General features: G+C 67.6%; 1 protein-coding gene across 1 annotated transcript; it reads left to right on the top strand.

Moving 5' to 3' along the window:
• Window positions 1-7518: 7518 nt before the first annotated feature.
• Window positions 7519-12897, top strand: XIRP1 (xin actin binding repeat containing 1). The gene has a single exon (XM_039237212.1). It carries the CDS (start codon window positions 7519-7521, stop codon window positions 12895-12897), a length of 5379 nt encoding a protein of 1792 aa, XP_039093143.1.
• The last annotated feature ends 280 nt before the right edge of the window (window positions 12898-13177 follow it).

Below are 13177 nucleotides of genomic sequence, written 5' to 3' on the forward strand. Positions count from 1 at the left end.
TCCCGGCCCCTGAAGGCCGGCTCTGCAGGGGGACACGGCCCCCTCCCCCTCATCCCGTCCGAAGTCCGCTTGTCACCCCCCCTCCGCCATTCACCCCCAGCGCCCACCGCCTACCCCCTGCCCCGCACCAGGCCCTCCTCCTCACGGCCAAGTGCACCGACAGCCTTGAGTCCGCCTCCCCACGCGGCGTCCCAGGCGCCTCTTAGCTCCTCCGTGTTTCGTCTGTTCTGTTTCCTGGCACCACACAGACCCAGGCCCCCGTCCCCCCCTCTCTGCCGCCACCGAAGTCTGTCGCGTGCAGCTGCCGGGACGGCTCTCCTCACCCGCCTCCTGTGATCCAAATTGTCCCTGAGACAGACCTCTCATCACGCGGCCGCACGTCCTCGGCCGGCCCTCACGCCGTGGCCGCGCCCCCCGCCCCGCACCACTGTCCACCCCGCTGCCTCCCTGCACCCATGTCCCAGCACCCGCACCTGCGTGTCTGCCCCGAAGCCCTTCCCTCATCAGCCCGCGCCCATTGTACAGACAGGAGGACTGAGGCTCGGAGAGCGGATTCGACCTGTCCCAGGCTGCGGAGCTGCTGAGTGTGGGGCTGGGGACCCTGCCGCCAGCCCCCCGGGGCGAATGGGGGGCGCTTCCCGCCCCGACTTCCCCTCTAGCCGGGATTTCGGGGGCCTGAGCCGACCTGCGGCTCTCCGCCGGCGCCCGGGAGCCCGCAGCGCGCCAGGCGGGGGAGGCGGCGGCGTGTCACGGGCGGGGCCGCCCCCGCGCTGCTGCAGCCCCGCGAGGCCACGCGTCACAACGCGGCGGCTCACGTGCCGCCGCAGCCCCGTGGGGCAGCGCGGGGCCCCCGCCGGGGCCGAGACGCTGCAGCGAGAAACGGAAGAAAACTGGTCCTCCAAGCTCAGTCAAGACGGCGGCAGAATTCAGGCCCCGTGACTACAGGGCTGAGGGCTCCGCGTCCTCGCCGTCAGCCGGGAGCCCCTCCCGGTTCCTTAAGGCACCGCAGCCGCTGTCAAGCCGGGGACGGTGCGTCAGATGTCGAGGACTTCGGCTTATAAGAGCCTTCTCTGCTTAGGCCAGGCCCACCCGGATGCGCTCTTTATCTTGACATCTACGTACTTGGGACTTTAACCACGCGTGCAAGGCCCTGCAGAGCAGTGTGTACCGAGTCACCAGGGGACAGGGGTCTTGGGGGGGATCGTTACTATTTTTTTAATGTTTATTTTTGATAGAGCACACGCGTGCACGCAAGACAGCGCGCGCATGCATGGGGGGGGAGAGGGCACAGGATCTGAGGCGGGTCCACGCGGACAGCAGGGAGCCCAGTGCTCACGGGCCCAAACGCACGAACCAGGAGGGCATGACCTGAGCCGGAGTCAGGCCCCCCCCAGGCTCACCCCCCACCTTGGGATTCTGTGAACTACGGGGCGCCTGGGGGCTCGGTCCGTTGAGCGCCCGACTTCAGCTCAGGTCAAGCGCGCAGCTCGCGGGCTCGAGCCCCGCGTCGGGCTCCGTGCCGCCGGCTCAGAGCCTGGAGCTGCTTCCGATGCTGCGTCCCCCTCTCTCTGCCCCTCCCTGCTGTCTCTCTCTGTCTCTCAAAATAAGTAAACGTACGGAATTCCGCCGACTGTACCCTGTGACCTGCTCAGATTCATGTCGCACCAGGTCCAGGCCCCGCTGCGCTGCGGCCCCCACAGCTTCCCGGCCAGCAGGCTGCGAGCCCTGGGACTGCCCGGCGGCTCCTGGCTGGGGGGGGGGGGGGGGTAAGCACTGGGCAGGAGGGAGGAGGGGAGTGTGCCAGCGGCAGGCTGCCCCTGCCCCCGGCGATGCCGGCGGCTCCCTCCCCGGCCGCCCCGGTGCCCCGGGTCCCGCAGGCCAGAGCGGGACTGGCAGTTCTCCGAGCCCCGGGACACCAGGCTTCCTCCCGCCGCACCAGGCAGGGCTGGACGTCTGCTGGTGGCCATGTCCTCAGGGAGGCCCAGGCCTGTGTCATGCCCAGCACATCCCTCCTCACAAAGCACCCCGGGGCCAGACCGCCGTGACCTCTAGTCCTTCACGCCTGCCATTCCCGTGTCCGCCTAACTTCTCTGAGCCTTCGTTTCCTCACCTGTGAAATGGGCACACACCCCGTACTGCCTCACGCGTCCCCGGGGCTCACAGACCCCCCCCCCAGTCCCTGGTCTCCCTCCGCCAGGGGGCGGCCGGGAGTGTGGGGGAGCTGGCCGCCGCCCCCCGCTCCGCGCTCGGACAGCGCTCCTCTCCGTGTGCTCCTGGGGGATCTGAGCTAGGACGCCAGGCGCAGGGAACTGGAAGACGTTCAGAGGTCGTGTAAATAGGAAGCGACAAGCCAGCGATCCCCCCCCCCCCCGTGTGACCCAGGTCCCAGGCTCCCAAAGCCTCTCACGGGGTGGCGGGTGGCCGCATTCCCAGGGCAGGAGGGGGGAGCGCCTCCAGTCTGCACACCCTCCAGCTGCTCCCAGAGCAGAAAACCCCGGTTCTGGGTTCCGAGGGGCTTATCAGGAGGCCACGCAGGCCTCCGGAAGGAAGAGTCTCCGGAAGGTCTGGAGCAGAGCCGCCCGGGCACCAGGCTGTGTCCCCAGCGGGAGGGAGGCCAGGGCCGCCAGCCGGGCCTGGGAGGAGGGCACGCGGCCCAGGACGGGAGGGCTCCCTCGGATCTGCGGCCGGGCAGCTGGGGGGCCGGGGCCCGGGGGAAAGTCAGGCTTATTCGTTTACTGAGCTTCTCGTGTGCCAGACACTGCCCTAGATGCACCGTGTGTGCGTGTGCGTGTGCGTGCGTGTGTGTGCGTGTGAGAAATGTGTGTATTCGTCACAGCGATGCTTCTACCCCCACCTGGTAGACGAGGACACGGAGGGAGAGAAGTGCCAAGGTCACAGAGCCAGCGAGCGTCACAGGCAGGACCCGGGCGCTGGACGCTGGACGCCGCCTGCCCGGAACCTGCCCCGCGGCCCCCCAGCTCTGCGGGGAGCTGGGAGCTTCCGCCAAGTCCTCACCTGGAGGGAGGGGCTGGGAGGTGCAGGGGCCCCGAAGGAGGGAAGGGCAGAGAGGACAGCCGTGGGCTGCACCCTCCCCCCAGGCCCCTCTGCCTTTTGAGGAAGACCAGTTAATCAGCACAGACATTCAGACATTTGAGTGTATTTATTTATTCCCGGCTTCATTCCCCAGACAGGACGCTGACAAACGGTGCCTGATGGCCTTGATGCCGTGGCTGCTGCAACGTCACACGTGGGACCGGCTTGTCCCGGGTCTCTACAGGTCCCCGGCTTAAACACCCAAAGGCCTCGGGGCGCCTGGGGGGCGCGTCCGACTTCAACTCAGGTCACCGCCTCACGGTTTGTGAGTTCGAGCCCCGCGTCGGGCCGTCTGCCGTCAGCACGGAGCCCACTTCAGGTCCTCTGTCCCCCCCCACGCTCTCTACCCCTCCCCTGCTTCTGTGCACACACGCGCTCTCTCTCACTCAAAAATAAATAAGCATTAAAAAAATAAATAAAATAAAACAGAAAGTCCTTGATTCTGGAAACGCTCTCAGAGGCAGACCCTCATTACACAGGATGCAGCCCACAAAGTCTACTTGCTGGACTCTGGATGGAGCCCAGAGCTTCCTAACAGCCAAGGTGAAGAGGAAAACCCCCTCTGCTTTGAGATGTTCAGTGTCAGCAGCAGTAGCAGCGCAAAAGAACTTTCCACAAGGATCCAGTATGTCTCTGTGGAGCCCTCCAGATGCGGCCAGTGACAGAGGGACTGGATTTTTAATTTTAGTTCATTTCACGCAATTTAAATGTAAGTAAGAATCACCTATGGCTGTAGCAGTGACTATCGAAAATCACCATGTATTAGGTAAGAACAAACCAGAAGGTCAGGAAAAGCCTGGGGAGCAGGCCGAGGGCTAGGAGAGGCCAGGGGAAGCCAAAAGAGGGAGTGGGTGTCAGAGAAGAGGCCCCAGATGCCCCCCTCTCCGCCCCCAGGTTAGTGCAGCCTGAGTCACGCTGACTCTGTGGGAAAGCGAGCGGTGTCTGGTGTCACTTCCTGGCACCGAGGGGGCGTCCGGAATGCCGGAACTAAGACCCCGTCCCGCCAGGTACCGGAACACACCTGCATGGCCTCAGAGCCGGAGCCTGGGCAAAACGCCTCCGTCACGCGTGCTCTGGATGGATGGTGCCCCTGATGCCCCCCACCCGGCCTGTTCCAAATGCCAGGGCCTCTGGAGCCTGCTAGACACCTTGGGTTCTGGGAGGCAGAGAAGGGGAGGCATGACCCCTGCCCCCCCCCCCCCCGTGACTGGGAAGCTGATGACTCCCGGGTCAGAAATAACCCCACAGTCAGCTCGCAGCGTGCCTTCCCTCCCTGCCCCTCCTTTCCCAGAAAGCCTGGGCCCTGAGTCAGAGGGGAGAACCCAAAAGTAAGCAAGGACCCAGATAATCGCAGGCAAGACCACCGAACCCTTCCGTGGAATTCTCTGATAATTCAGGGACCTGGCGAAGAGTCAAGGCCTGGAAATTCAGACGCCTTTCCCCCAGTCCGGCTGCGCAGACGGGTGCTGTGGGGCAGGGAGAGGAAGGAGAAGAGAGGGCAGGTCCTTGCCGCCGAGGGGATGGGGGAGAGGGGGTCCTGGGCTTACCCTTCTCCTCTGCCCCGGCCAGGAGCAGAGGAGAGGGCACAGGCCTCCCTGCGGGGCCCCGCCCCCTGGCATAGTGGGCGCGCACGCACGCGCACGCACGCACACACACGCACACACACCAGCAATAGTCAGAGGCCAGTCTGGGGTGGGGGGGCGTGGAACATGGGCCGTCCAGGTGTCAGATGCCCCTTTTTATTCATTCCCTCAAAATAGTCTGGGAACCTGCACCCCACACCGCAGCTGAGTCACCCACCCCGGTCCTCAGATGAGATTTGAATGAATGAAGCCGTCCCTCCCCCTCCTCCCCTCCCAGCAGAAAGGACATGTAACTGATTCCCTGGGATGAAGGGGAACTTCCCCAAGCCCTAAAAATAACCGAGCCACTTCATACTCTGAACTTAGCCTCCCCCACCCGCTCCCACCTGGCCCACCCCCCAGCCAGCAAGATAAAGGCAGCTGCTGGGGCTGGCAGAGGGCAGAGACCCGAGCCAGGGCGGCGAGGAGGCATCGAGCGAGGCCAGCGGGACGGACCGGCCGTGAGCAAGAAGCCCGAAGGGAAAGTCAGACCCCCGAGCACCCCCTGGGCCAAGTGGGACCTTCAGGTGGGTAACCTGCCCTTTCGTCTTTCCACAGCAGGCTGGCTGTCCGCGCTGGGCCCCCTCGGGCCGGCGTGGGGTGGCTCTCAGGGTTGTGTATATGAGGGGTAGCTCGGGCAGAGGAAGCAGGTGGTAGCGGAGAGGAGGGGTTCCTGGTATAACGATTCCAGAGGACGCTGCAGGAGGGTTAGCATGAGCCCCGTGGCACCTCTCAGAGCGGCGGCCACAGGCCTGAGCCCCACAACAGGGATAGGTTCTTACCAGTCTGGCATAATCCAGAAAGGCTTTCAGGAGGAGGTGGCCTACAGTTGTGAGTTTTAAAATACAGGTATGGAGCTCCTCAGGCTTCAGGGTTTCCTCCCAGGGAAGCCCCAGGCAGGCCCAAAGTCTGGAGGAAAGAGGGACCCAAGAGAGTGAGGGGGGCATGGGGGCTGGAGGGTAGGAAGTGGGCCCGATTCCGCATTGCGAGGACCAGCCCCTGCCCAGCTGCTATGGGCAAAAGTCTTGGCATATCTGGCATCAGGAATGTCTTCTCAGGGCTGGCCCGAGCCCAGCTCCCCCCCAGCCACGGCCTAGGGCCCGGGGCCCGAGCCCAGCTCCCCGCCAGCCACGGCCTAGGGCCCGGGGCCCGAGCCCAGCTCCCCCCCAGCCACGGCCTAGGGCCCGGGGCCCGAGCCCAGCTCCCCCCCAGCCACGGCCTAGGGCCCGGGGCCCGAGCCCAGCTCCCCCCCAGCCACGGGAAGCAGACTCTGCCCCAGACCATGGTCTTGCCCAAGAGGGAAGCCCTTGGAGCAGTTCTGGGGCACCAGGTGGGGAGACCAGATCTGAGTATGGCCAGATGCTGAGACCCGTGGAGGCGGCTGAGTCAAGGACAAGCAGACCTGGGAGCACAGGTGGGGTCAGCCTGAGAGGTTGGCCCAGCCTGGGGAGGGTTCGGGCCGACCCGAAGTCTGAGTGTCCGGTTCTGATTCCGCCCCCCCCCCCGTCCCTGCCCTGTAGAAACGCCAGCCCCCGGGGGTTCAGTCCAGGCAGGGGCAAGGGTGGGTCAGCTCCCTGCTGTCTTGGGGCCTCAGTTTCCCCGCCTGAGTGGTGAGGGGTTAGGCTCCTCGACCTCTGAGTGTCCTTAGCTCTGACCTCCTTGGACTCGTGATTCTAATGGTCTGTGGCCCCAGCAGCGACACTGAAAATCCCTGGGGCACAGTGGGGTGGCACGGGTGACCCCGCGTGGCATCTGCCCAGGCCACCCTGGCAGTGACGGGACGGGAGGCACGCTTGGCCTTTCTTCCCGTCAGAACCCAGAAACACAACGAGCCACCAGAGCCTGCACTGAGCCGCCGGCCACAGGTCCCCGCACCCTTCACTCCTCGGGGCCCTGACGGCTGGCGGGCGTGCTGGACGGCCACCTCAGAAGGGGGGGTGACAGGCAGTCTCAGTCCCCCCCCCACCCCACCAGGCCCAGCTCTGGTCACCGGCCAGGGGCCAGGGGCCAGCTCAGGAGGAGCGGCAGCTTCAGGGAGCCGGGGCAGGGACGGTGAGGCGGGTGAAGGAGCCCGGGGCCCCGCGGCTGGGCCGGAGCCCCCCCGCTGTCCTGAGGCCAGGACCTCAGCTATATTTAGCCCAAGTGTGGAGCAGCGCAGTGGGTCAGGGGCAGCGGGAGGGGGGACGTGCTTCTCATTCTTTCGCTACTGGCCTCTGGGGACTGTCAGCACACCTGTCACAAGACAGATAAGACACAGGACAGAGACCAGAGAAGGGCCGGAGGGGTGGGAGAGTGAACGGAGAGCCCAGCGGTTAAATGCGGGCAGGACTCCCGTGAAAGCGGCAGATGCGCCCTCTGGTGTTGTGAGCGGGAGTTTCCTCTCCGGGGGAAGCAGTCCCCTGTTGAGGGACGCGCCTCTCCCCACCGGGACCCTGTAGGTCAGGACTCACGCGGAGCTCACTAGGGATTGCGGTAAAGGAAGGTGAGAGCAGAGCGGGTCCAGTTTGCTTCCTGGCGGAGTGGGCGTCCCTTACGGGGCCACAGGATGGAGTTTCACGGCCAGTAGGGCCCACCTGCTCCCTGGCCACCCGGTAATTCTGGGAAAGCGGAAGCCACCCTGATGGACGGCCCCATATGCTCTCAGTTCAAGACTTGTCACCTACCAAGCACGCAGGTGGCACAGCGATACCCTGGTGAGGTCTGGAGAGGGAGGGGCCTCTGAACACAGGTCCACACGGGACCGCCCGCTGTGATTTCTCCCCGCGCCCGCCCCGTGCTCATCTCTGCTCCTTTCCTCCGAAGGATGGTCAAAGCCCAGACGCAGGCCGCCCCCGCGCCGGCCACTCCGTTGGCAGCTGCAGAAGACGGGCCCCTCCCTCCAGCCCCAGCCCCGGAGGCTCTGCCCCCGCCGCCGCCCAGGGAGGCCTTCTCCAAGTCCCAGCAGCAGAGGCAAGCCAGCGAGCTCCGCCGCCTCTACAGGCACATCCACCCCGAGCTCCGCAGGAATCTGGCCGAGGCTGTGGCCGAGGACCTGGCCGAGGTCCTGGACTCGGGCGAGCCCACCGAGGGGGAGGTCCAGTGCATGCGCTGGATCTTCGAGAACTGGCGGCTGGATGCCATTGGGGACCGTGAGAGGCCGCCCGCCAGGGAGCCCGTGCCCGGTGGTGACGTCCAGGCTACCTCCCGCAAGTTTGAGGAAGGCGCCTTTGCCAACAGCACCGACCAGGAGCCCGCAGGAGCGCCGCCCCCCGGAGGGGACGTCCGTGCAGCCCGCCAGCTGTTTGAGACAAAGCCGCTGCATGAGCTGAGTGGCCGGGCCGAGGCCCTGGAGGCTACGGCGAGGGAGCCTGAAGCCAGCGGCGATGTCCGGGGTACCAGGATGCTCTTCGAGACGCGGCCGCTGGACCGCCTGGGCTCCCGGCCCTCCATCCAGGAGCAGAGCCCCCTGGAGCTGCGCTCGGAGATCCAGGAGCTGAAGGGCGATGTGAAAAAGACGGTGAAGCTCTTCCAGACAGAGCCCCTGTGTGCCATCCAGGACGCGGAGGGCGCCATCCACGAGGTCAAGGCTGCGTGCCGCGAGGAGATCCAAAGCAACGCCGTGAGGTCCGCCCGCTGGCTCTTTGAAACCAAACCTCTGGACGCCATCAACAGGGACCCCAGCCAGGTGCGGGTAATCCGGGGGATCTCCCTGGAGGAGGGGGCCCGGCCTGACGTCAGCGCCACTCGCTGGATCTTTGAGACACAGCCCCTGGATGCCATTCGGGAGATCCTGGTGGACGAGAAGGACTTCCAGCCGTCCCCCGACCTCATACCTCCTGGTCCGGATGTTCAGCACCAGAAGCACTTGTTTGAGACCCGAGCGCTAGACACTCTCAAGGGGGAAGAGGAGTCTGGAGCGGAGCCCCCAGCCAAGGAGGAAGTGGTCCCCGGCGATGTCCGCTCTACCCTGTGGCTGTTTGAGACGAAGTCGCTGGACGGCCCGAGAGACAAGGTCCAAGTGGGTCACCTGCAGCGGGTGGGTCCCCGGGAGCCTGAGGCGCTCACGTCGGAGCATCGGTCCGGCGATGGCTCCGCAGCGCTGCCCCCCGCGCAGAGTGCCCCCCAGACGGGTGGGGTGAAGGGGGATGTGAAGGCCTTCAAGAACCTTTTTGAGACCCTGCCCCTGGACAGCATCGGGCAGGGTGTGCCTTCAGCCCAGAGGAACATGAGCAGAGCAGAGCAGCCCCAGGACACGGGGTCCCCGGTGTACGCCGTGCAGGACGGCCAGGGCCACCTCCACGCCCTGACGTCTGTCAGCAGAGAGCAGGTAGTTGGCGGCGATGTGCAGGGCTACAGGTGGATGTTTGAGACGCAGCCCCTGGACCAGCTAGGCCGAAGCCCCACTACCGTGGACGTGGTGCGGGGCATCACCCGGCAGGAGGTGGTGGCTGGAGACGTGGGCACTGCCCGCTGGCTCTTTGAGACCCAGCCCCTGGAGCTAATCCACCAGCGGGAGCAGCAAGAGTGCCAGGAAGAGGAAGGGGAGAGCCGCGCGGGTCCGCAGCCCGAGGCGCTCCCCAGAGGGGACGTGCGCACCACGCGGTGGCTGTTTGAGACGTGCCCGATGAGCGAGCTGGCGCAGAGGCAGGCGCCGGAGGCCACGGACCCCACGGCTCCGGCCGAGGCGCGGTCCTGCACCTGGATGTTCGCACCCCAACCCCCCGACGGGCCAGAGGGCGCCCGGGAGCAGCGCCTGCAGGCCAGCCGGGTCCAGGCTGGGGACACACAGACACACGGACACGTCTTTGAAACCGAGCCTCTGCAGGCCTCAGGCCGTCCCTGCGGAAGGGGGCCCGTGCGCTACTGCAGCCGCGTGGAGATCCCTTCGGGGCAAGTGTCCCGGCAGAGGGAGGTTTTCCAGGCCCTGGAGGCAGGCAAGAGGGAAGACGGGGCATCCAGGGCGCTCCCCGAGCCCGTCCCCGTGGGCTCCGTGCGCAAGGTCACCTGGCTCTTCGAGAACTGCCCCGTGGGCTCCCTGGCGGCGGAGAGCATCCGAGGGGACAGCTTCCCGGAGGAGCAGCCCGGGGGCCCCGCAGGCAGCGAGGTGCCAGAGAGGCAGGAGACTGCGGCGGAGGGGACTCTGAAGGCTCTGCACGCCACGCCGGGCGTCCTGCTCGGAGGAGGCGTCCTCATGGAGGCCCGAGGGCGGGGGGAGCTCTGCCTCGCCAAGTACGTGCTCCCGGGCCCCGGGCAGGGGGGACCCCGCGTCCGGAAGGAGGAGCTGGTGTCGGGCGAGCTCCCCAGGATCGTCCGCCAGGTGCTGCGCCGGCCCGACGTGGACCAGCGGGGACTGCTCGTCCAGGAGGACCTGGCCGGCCAGCTCCATCTTAAGCCACTGAGGCTGCCAGGCAGCGGGAACGTGGAAGACACGGATCCCGAGTTCCAGCAGTTGCTGGCATGTGGTCTGGGCTCCTCGGTCGCGAGGACCGGGCTGGTGATGCAGGAGACGGAGCAGGGGCTGCTCTCGCTGACCGCCTACGCCCTGCAGCCCCGGCTGGCCAGCAGGCTCCCCGGGAGGGGCAGCGTGCAGATGCTGGCCAGCTGCATCGACAAAGGAGACCTGAGTGGCCTGCACAGTCTGCGGTGGGAGCCCCCAGCGGACCCAGGCCCCGTGCCGGGCGGCGAGGGGGCCCAGACGCTGCCCCTGACTGAGAACGTCATCCATGTGCCCCCGCTGGACCCCGGCATGGGGATGGGCCCTCCGAGAGCCCCGGGGAAGGCAGGCCCTCCGGCTGCGGAAGGAAAGCAGGAAGGTGGCCGTGCTGGGCAGAGCGGGCTGGCAGCTTTGGGGGAGGCGGAAGGAGCCACAGCCACGCCCCTGGGGCCCGGGGCCTCCGACCTCCGGGCCGCCGTGCAAAATCTGCGGGTGGCGACGGCCGAGGCCCAGAGCCCGCACCAGCAGGTTGTGAACAAGCACAAGCCAGCCTCCGGCCCCGGAGCCACCCCCGCACCCTGCCGGGACGGTCAGCGCCAAGCACCGGCCGCGGCCACCCTGGCTGCCCCGAGCGGCAGGCCTGCAGCTGGAGGTGGCCCCAGGACCTCAGCCGCCCCCCGAAAGGTCAGTGGGGAGCAGGAAGCACCGCCCACAGGGCTGCCAGGGGGGCGGGGGACTGCCCAGGACGGCATCCACACTGCTCACCCCGTGAGGACCTCTGACCCGTCGGGGGGTGTCCAGCCGTCCGAAGGAGGGCCCCCTCGCTCGGCCCAGGCTCCCCGCCCGCCCCAGGACGGGCCGAGCCAGAGTCGGGGGCCCGGGTGGGAGGAGCCTGGGGGCCGCCCGCCGATGGCCCGGGGACCTCCAGCGAAGGCAACGGCGAGAGTCGGCCCAGGAGGCCTCCAGGCAGCAGAGACCACGCTGAAGGTCGCCTCTTTGGCCCAGCCCGCTCTGGCCTCTGGGCCGCGGCCTGCAGGCGGCGGCCCGCACTCCCATAACGCCTCTGTTCCTCCTCCTCTTCTCCCAGCCGCTGTGACAGGACCGGACTCCCCAGCCCCAGGCCGCCGCGAGGAGGAGTCCACGCAGCAGGACTCCGGGGCCCTGCGGGGCCCCCTCCTCCACCCCCACGGCAGTCCTGCCGGCCAGAGGGCCCCTGGGGACTCACGGACAAGGACCCCCGAGCCAGAGCCCAGGACGTCCCCGAGGACGAAACCTCAGCTGCCTCCGAAACCCGCACACCTAGGCCAGATGCCCCCGCCCCAGGGGCTGCCCAAGCTCTCAGCTCCCTCTCCCAGCGCCTCCAAAGCCGCCGGGCAAGGAGTGTGCAAGCGCGAGGCGGGAGAGGCAGCGCACGCCCCCAGCGCTGCCAGCCAGGCAGGCCTACCTGTGGCCGGACGCCCCAGCGGGCAGAGCCGGCCCCGCCCCCAGCACGGCCCGGGTGCCTTGGCTTCCGGCTCCACCAGGAGCCAGGCTGCGGGCAGCGACGCCCAGAGCCCTGAGCCCCCCAAGCCCTCAGCTCTCAGCGGCCACCCCGCCTGGCCGCAGCAGGCTCCCAGCCCCCCAGGAGAGGCCTCCGAGAGCGCTGAGGCTGCGCGGAGGGGCCGGCAGGAGCTCCTCGGCCTCCGGAGCCGGCTGCAAGCCCTGGAGAAGGACGCCGCGGGCGGCGTGGACGTGCGGGCGCCGAGGAGGCTCCCTGAAACGGTGCCCCAGCTGGCTCGGGCTCCTGCTGCCCCCCAAAAGCCCGAGGCCTCGGTGGTGCAGGCCTTCGGGGAGCTGACGAAGGTCAGCACGGAGGTGGCCCGGCTGAGGGAGCAGACCCTGGCCAGGCTGCGGGACATTGAGGAGGCTGTGCACAAGGCCCTCGACTCCATGACTAGCCTCCAGCCCGAGACAGACACCGGGGGCCGGTCGCAGGGCCCCCCAAAGGACCACAGCGCCTGCAAGAGCAGCAACTCGGATGGCAGGAAAGCCGGACCCGACTGTTCCGGCCGGGAGGCCCCAGGGCAAACCGCAGTCATGGACGAACCCCGGGATGCGTGCCTTCCTGAGGCCCAGAGTCAGGCCAAGGTCAGAAACCACACAGAGGCGGGGGGTCAGTCCGCCTCAGCCGTCCCTTCCACCAGGAGGCCAGAGACAGTGAGGGGAGACTCAGGCCTCCCTGGAGCCTTCCCCTGCAGCAGAGAGTCATCCTGCCCCCCCACCTTCATCTCCGCTGAGTCGGCCACAAGGAGGCTTCCAGAGGCTCCCAGCCTTGATGCCTCAGTGAGAAGCACTCACCTGGCACCGGATGCGGGCCAGGCCCGGCTCCCCCAGAAAGGTTTCCAGGACAGGGTTGGACAGACAGAGGTCCCCCCATGCTCCAGGCAGCCCGAGCCCACCCCCGCCTCCTTAGGAAGCCCCCTGCCCGCTGGGTGGAAGAGCATTCTGGGGCCGCGCACGGGACCGGGTGGCCCCCAGGGCTGTGGAGCCACAGGAATGGCCACCCAGCAGCACGAAGGGGTGGGCCAGTGCAGGGACCCAGCCCTCCCGTCCTCCGCCAGGGTCGCGGGGCAGGCAGAGCTGTCCAGGGACCCGGGACCCCAGCGCGAGCTCCCCATGCCCCCCTTGCTCCGGCCCTTCCTGCGCAGCCCAGCCGGGCTCAGTGGGGGCCTGGCCGAAGCTGGCCGGGGGCGCGCTCCCTGTGGCTGCTCCCAGCCCGAAGCCCAGTGAGCCCTTGCGCCTCCGACGCCGACGCGTCCTGGGGCGCTCCGCCCCCAGGGCCCTGTGACCCAGGTGGGTGCCGAGCCCTGCACACACGAGGCGGGGCCAAGAAGAAAGGGGATCTTGTGAGACTGGTGCGCGGCCTCCCTGCGTCCGTCTGCAGGCCCAGGTCTTGCAAAGGGAAGAAAGGCTGGGAAGACACCCGCCGAGCAGCGGGAACATGGGAGTGGCATGGGGGCCGGCGTCAGCTTCTGGGGGATGGACCACGTACAGACACATGTGCCCCTCA

This window comes from Hyaena hyaena, unplaced genomic scaffold, assembly GCF_003009895.1.
Source record: "Hyaena hyaena isolate Hyena2069 unplaced genomic scaffold, ASM300989v1 scaffold_121, whole genome shotgun sequence".
Classification (NCBI taxonomy): Eukaryota; Metazoa; Chordata; class Mammalia; order Carnivora; family Hyaenidae; genus Hyaena; species Hyaena hyaena.

Bases quoted from the DNA above. Each gene is read 5' to 3' on its own strand.
- XIRP1 (XM_039237212.1), top strand. From the start codon at position 7,519: ATGGTCAAAGCCCAGACGCAGGCCGCCCCCGCGCCGGCCACTCCGTTG.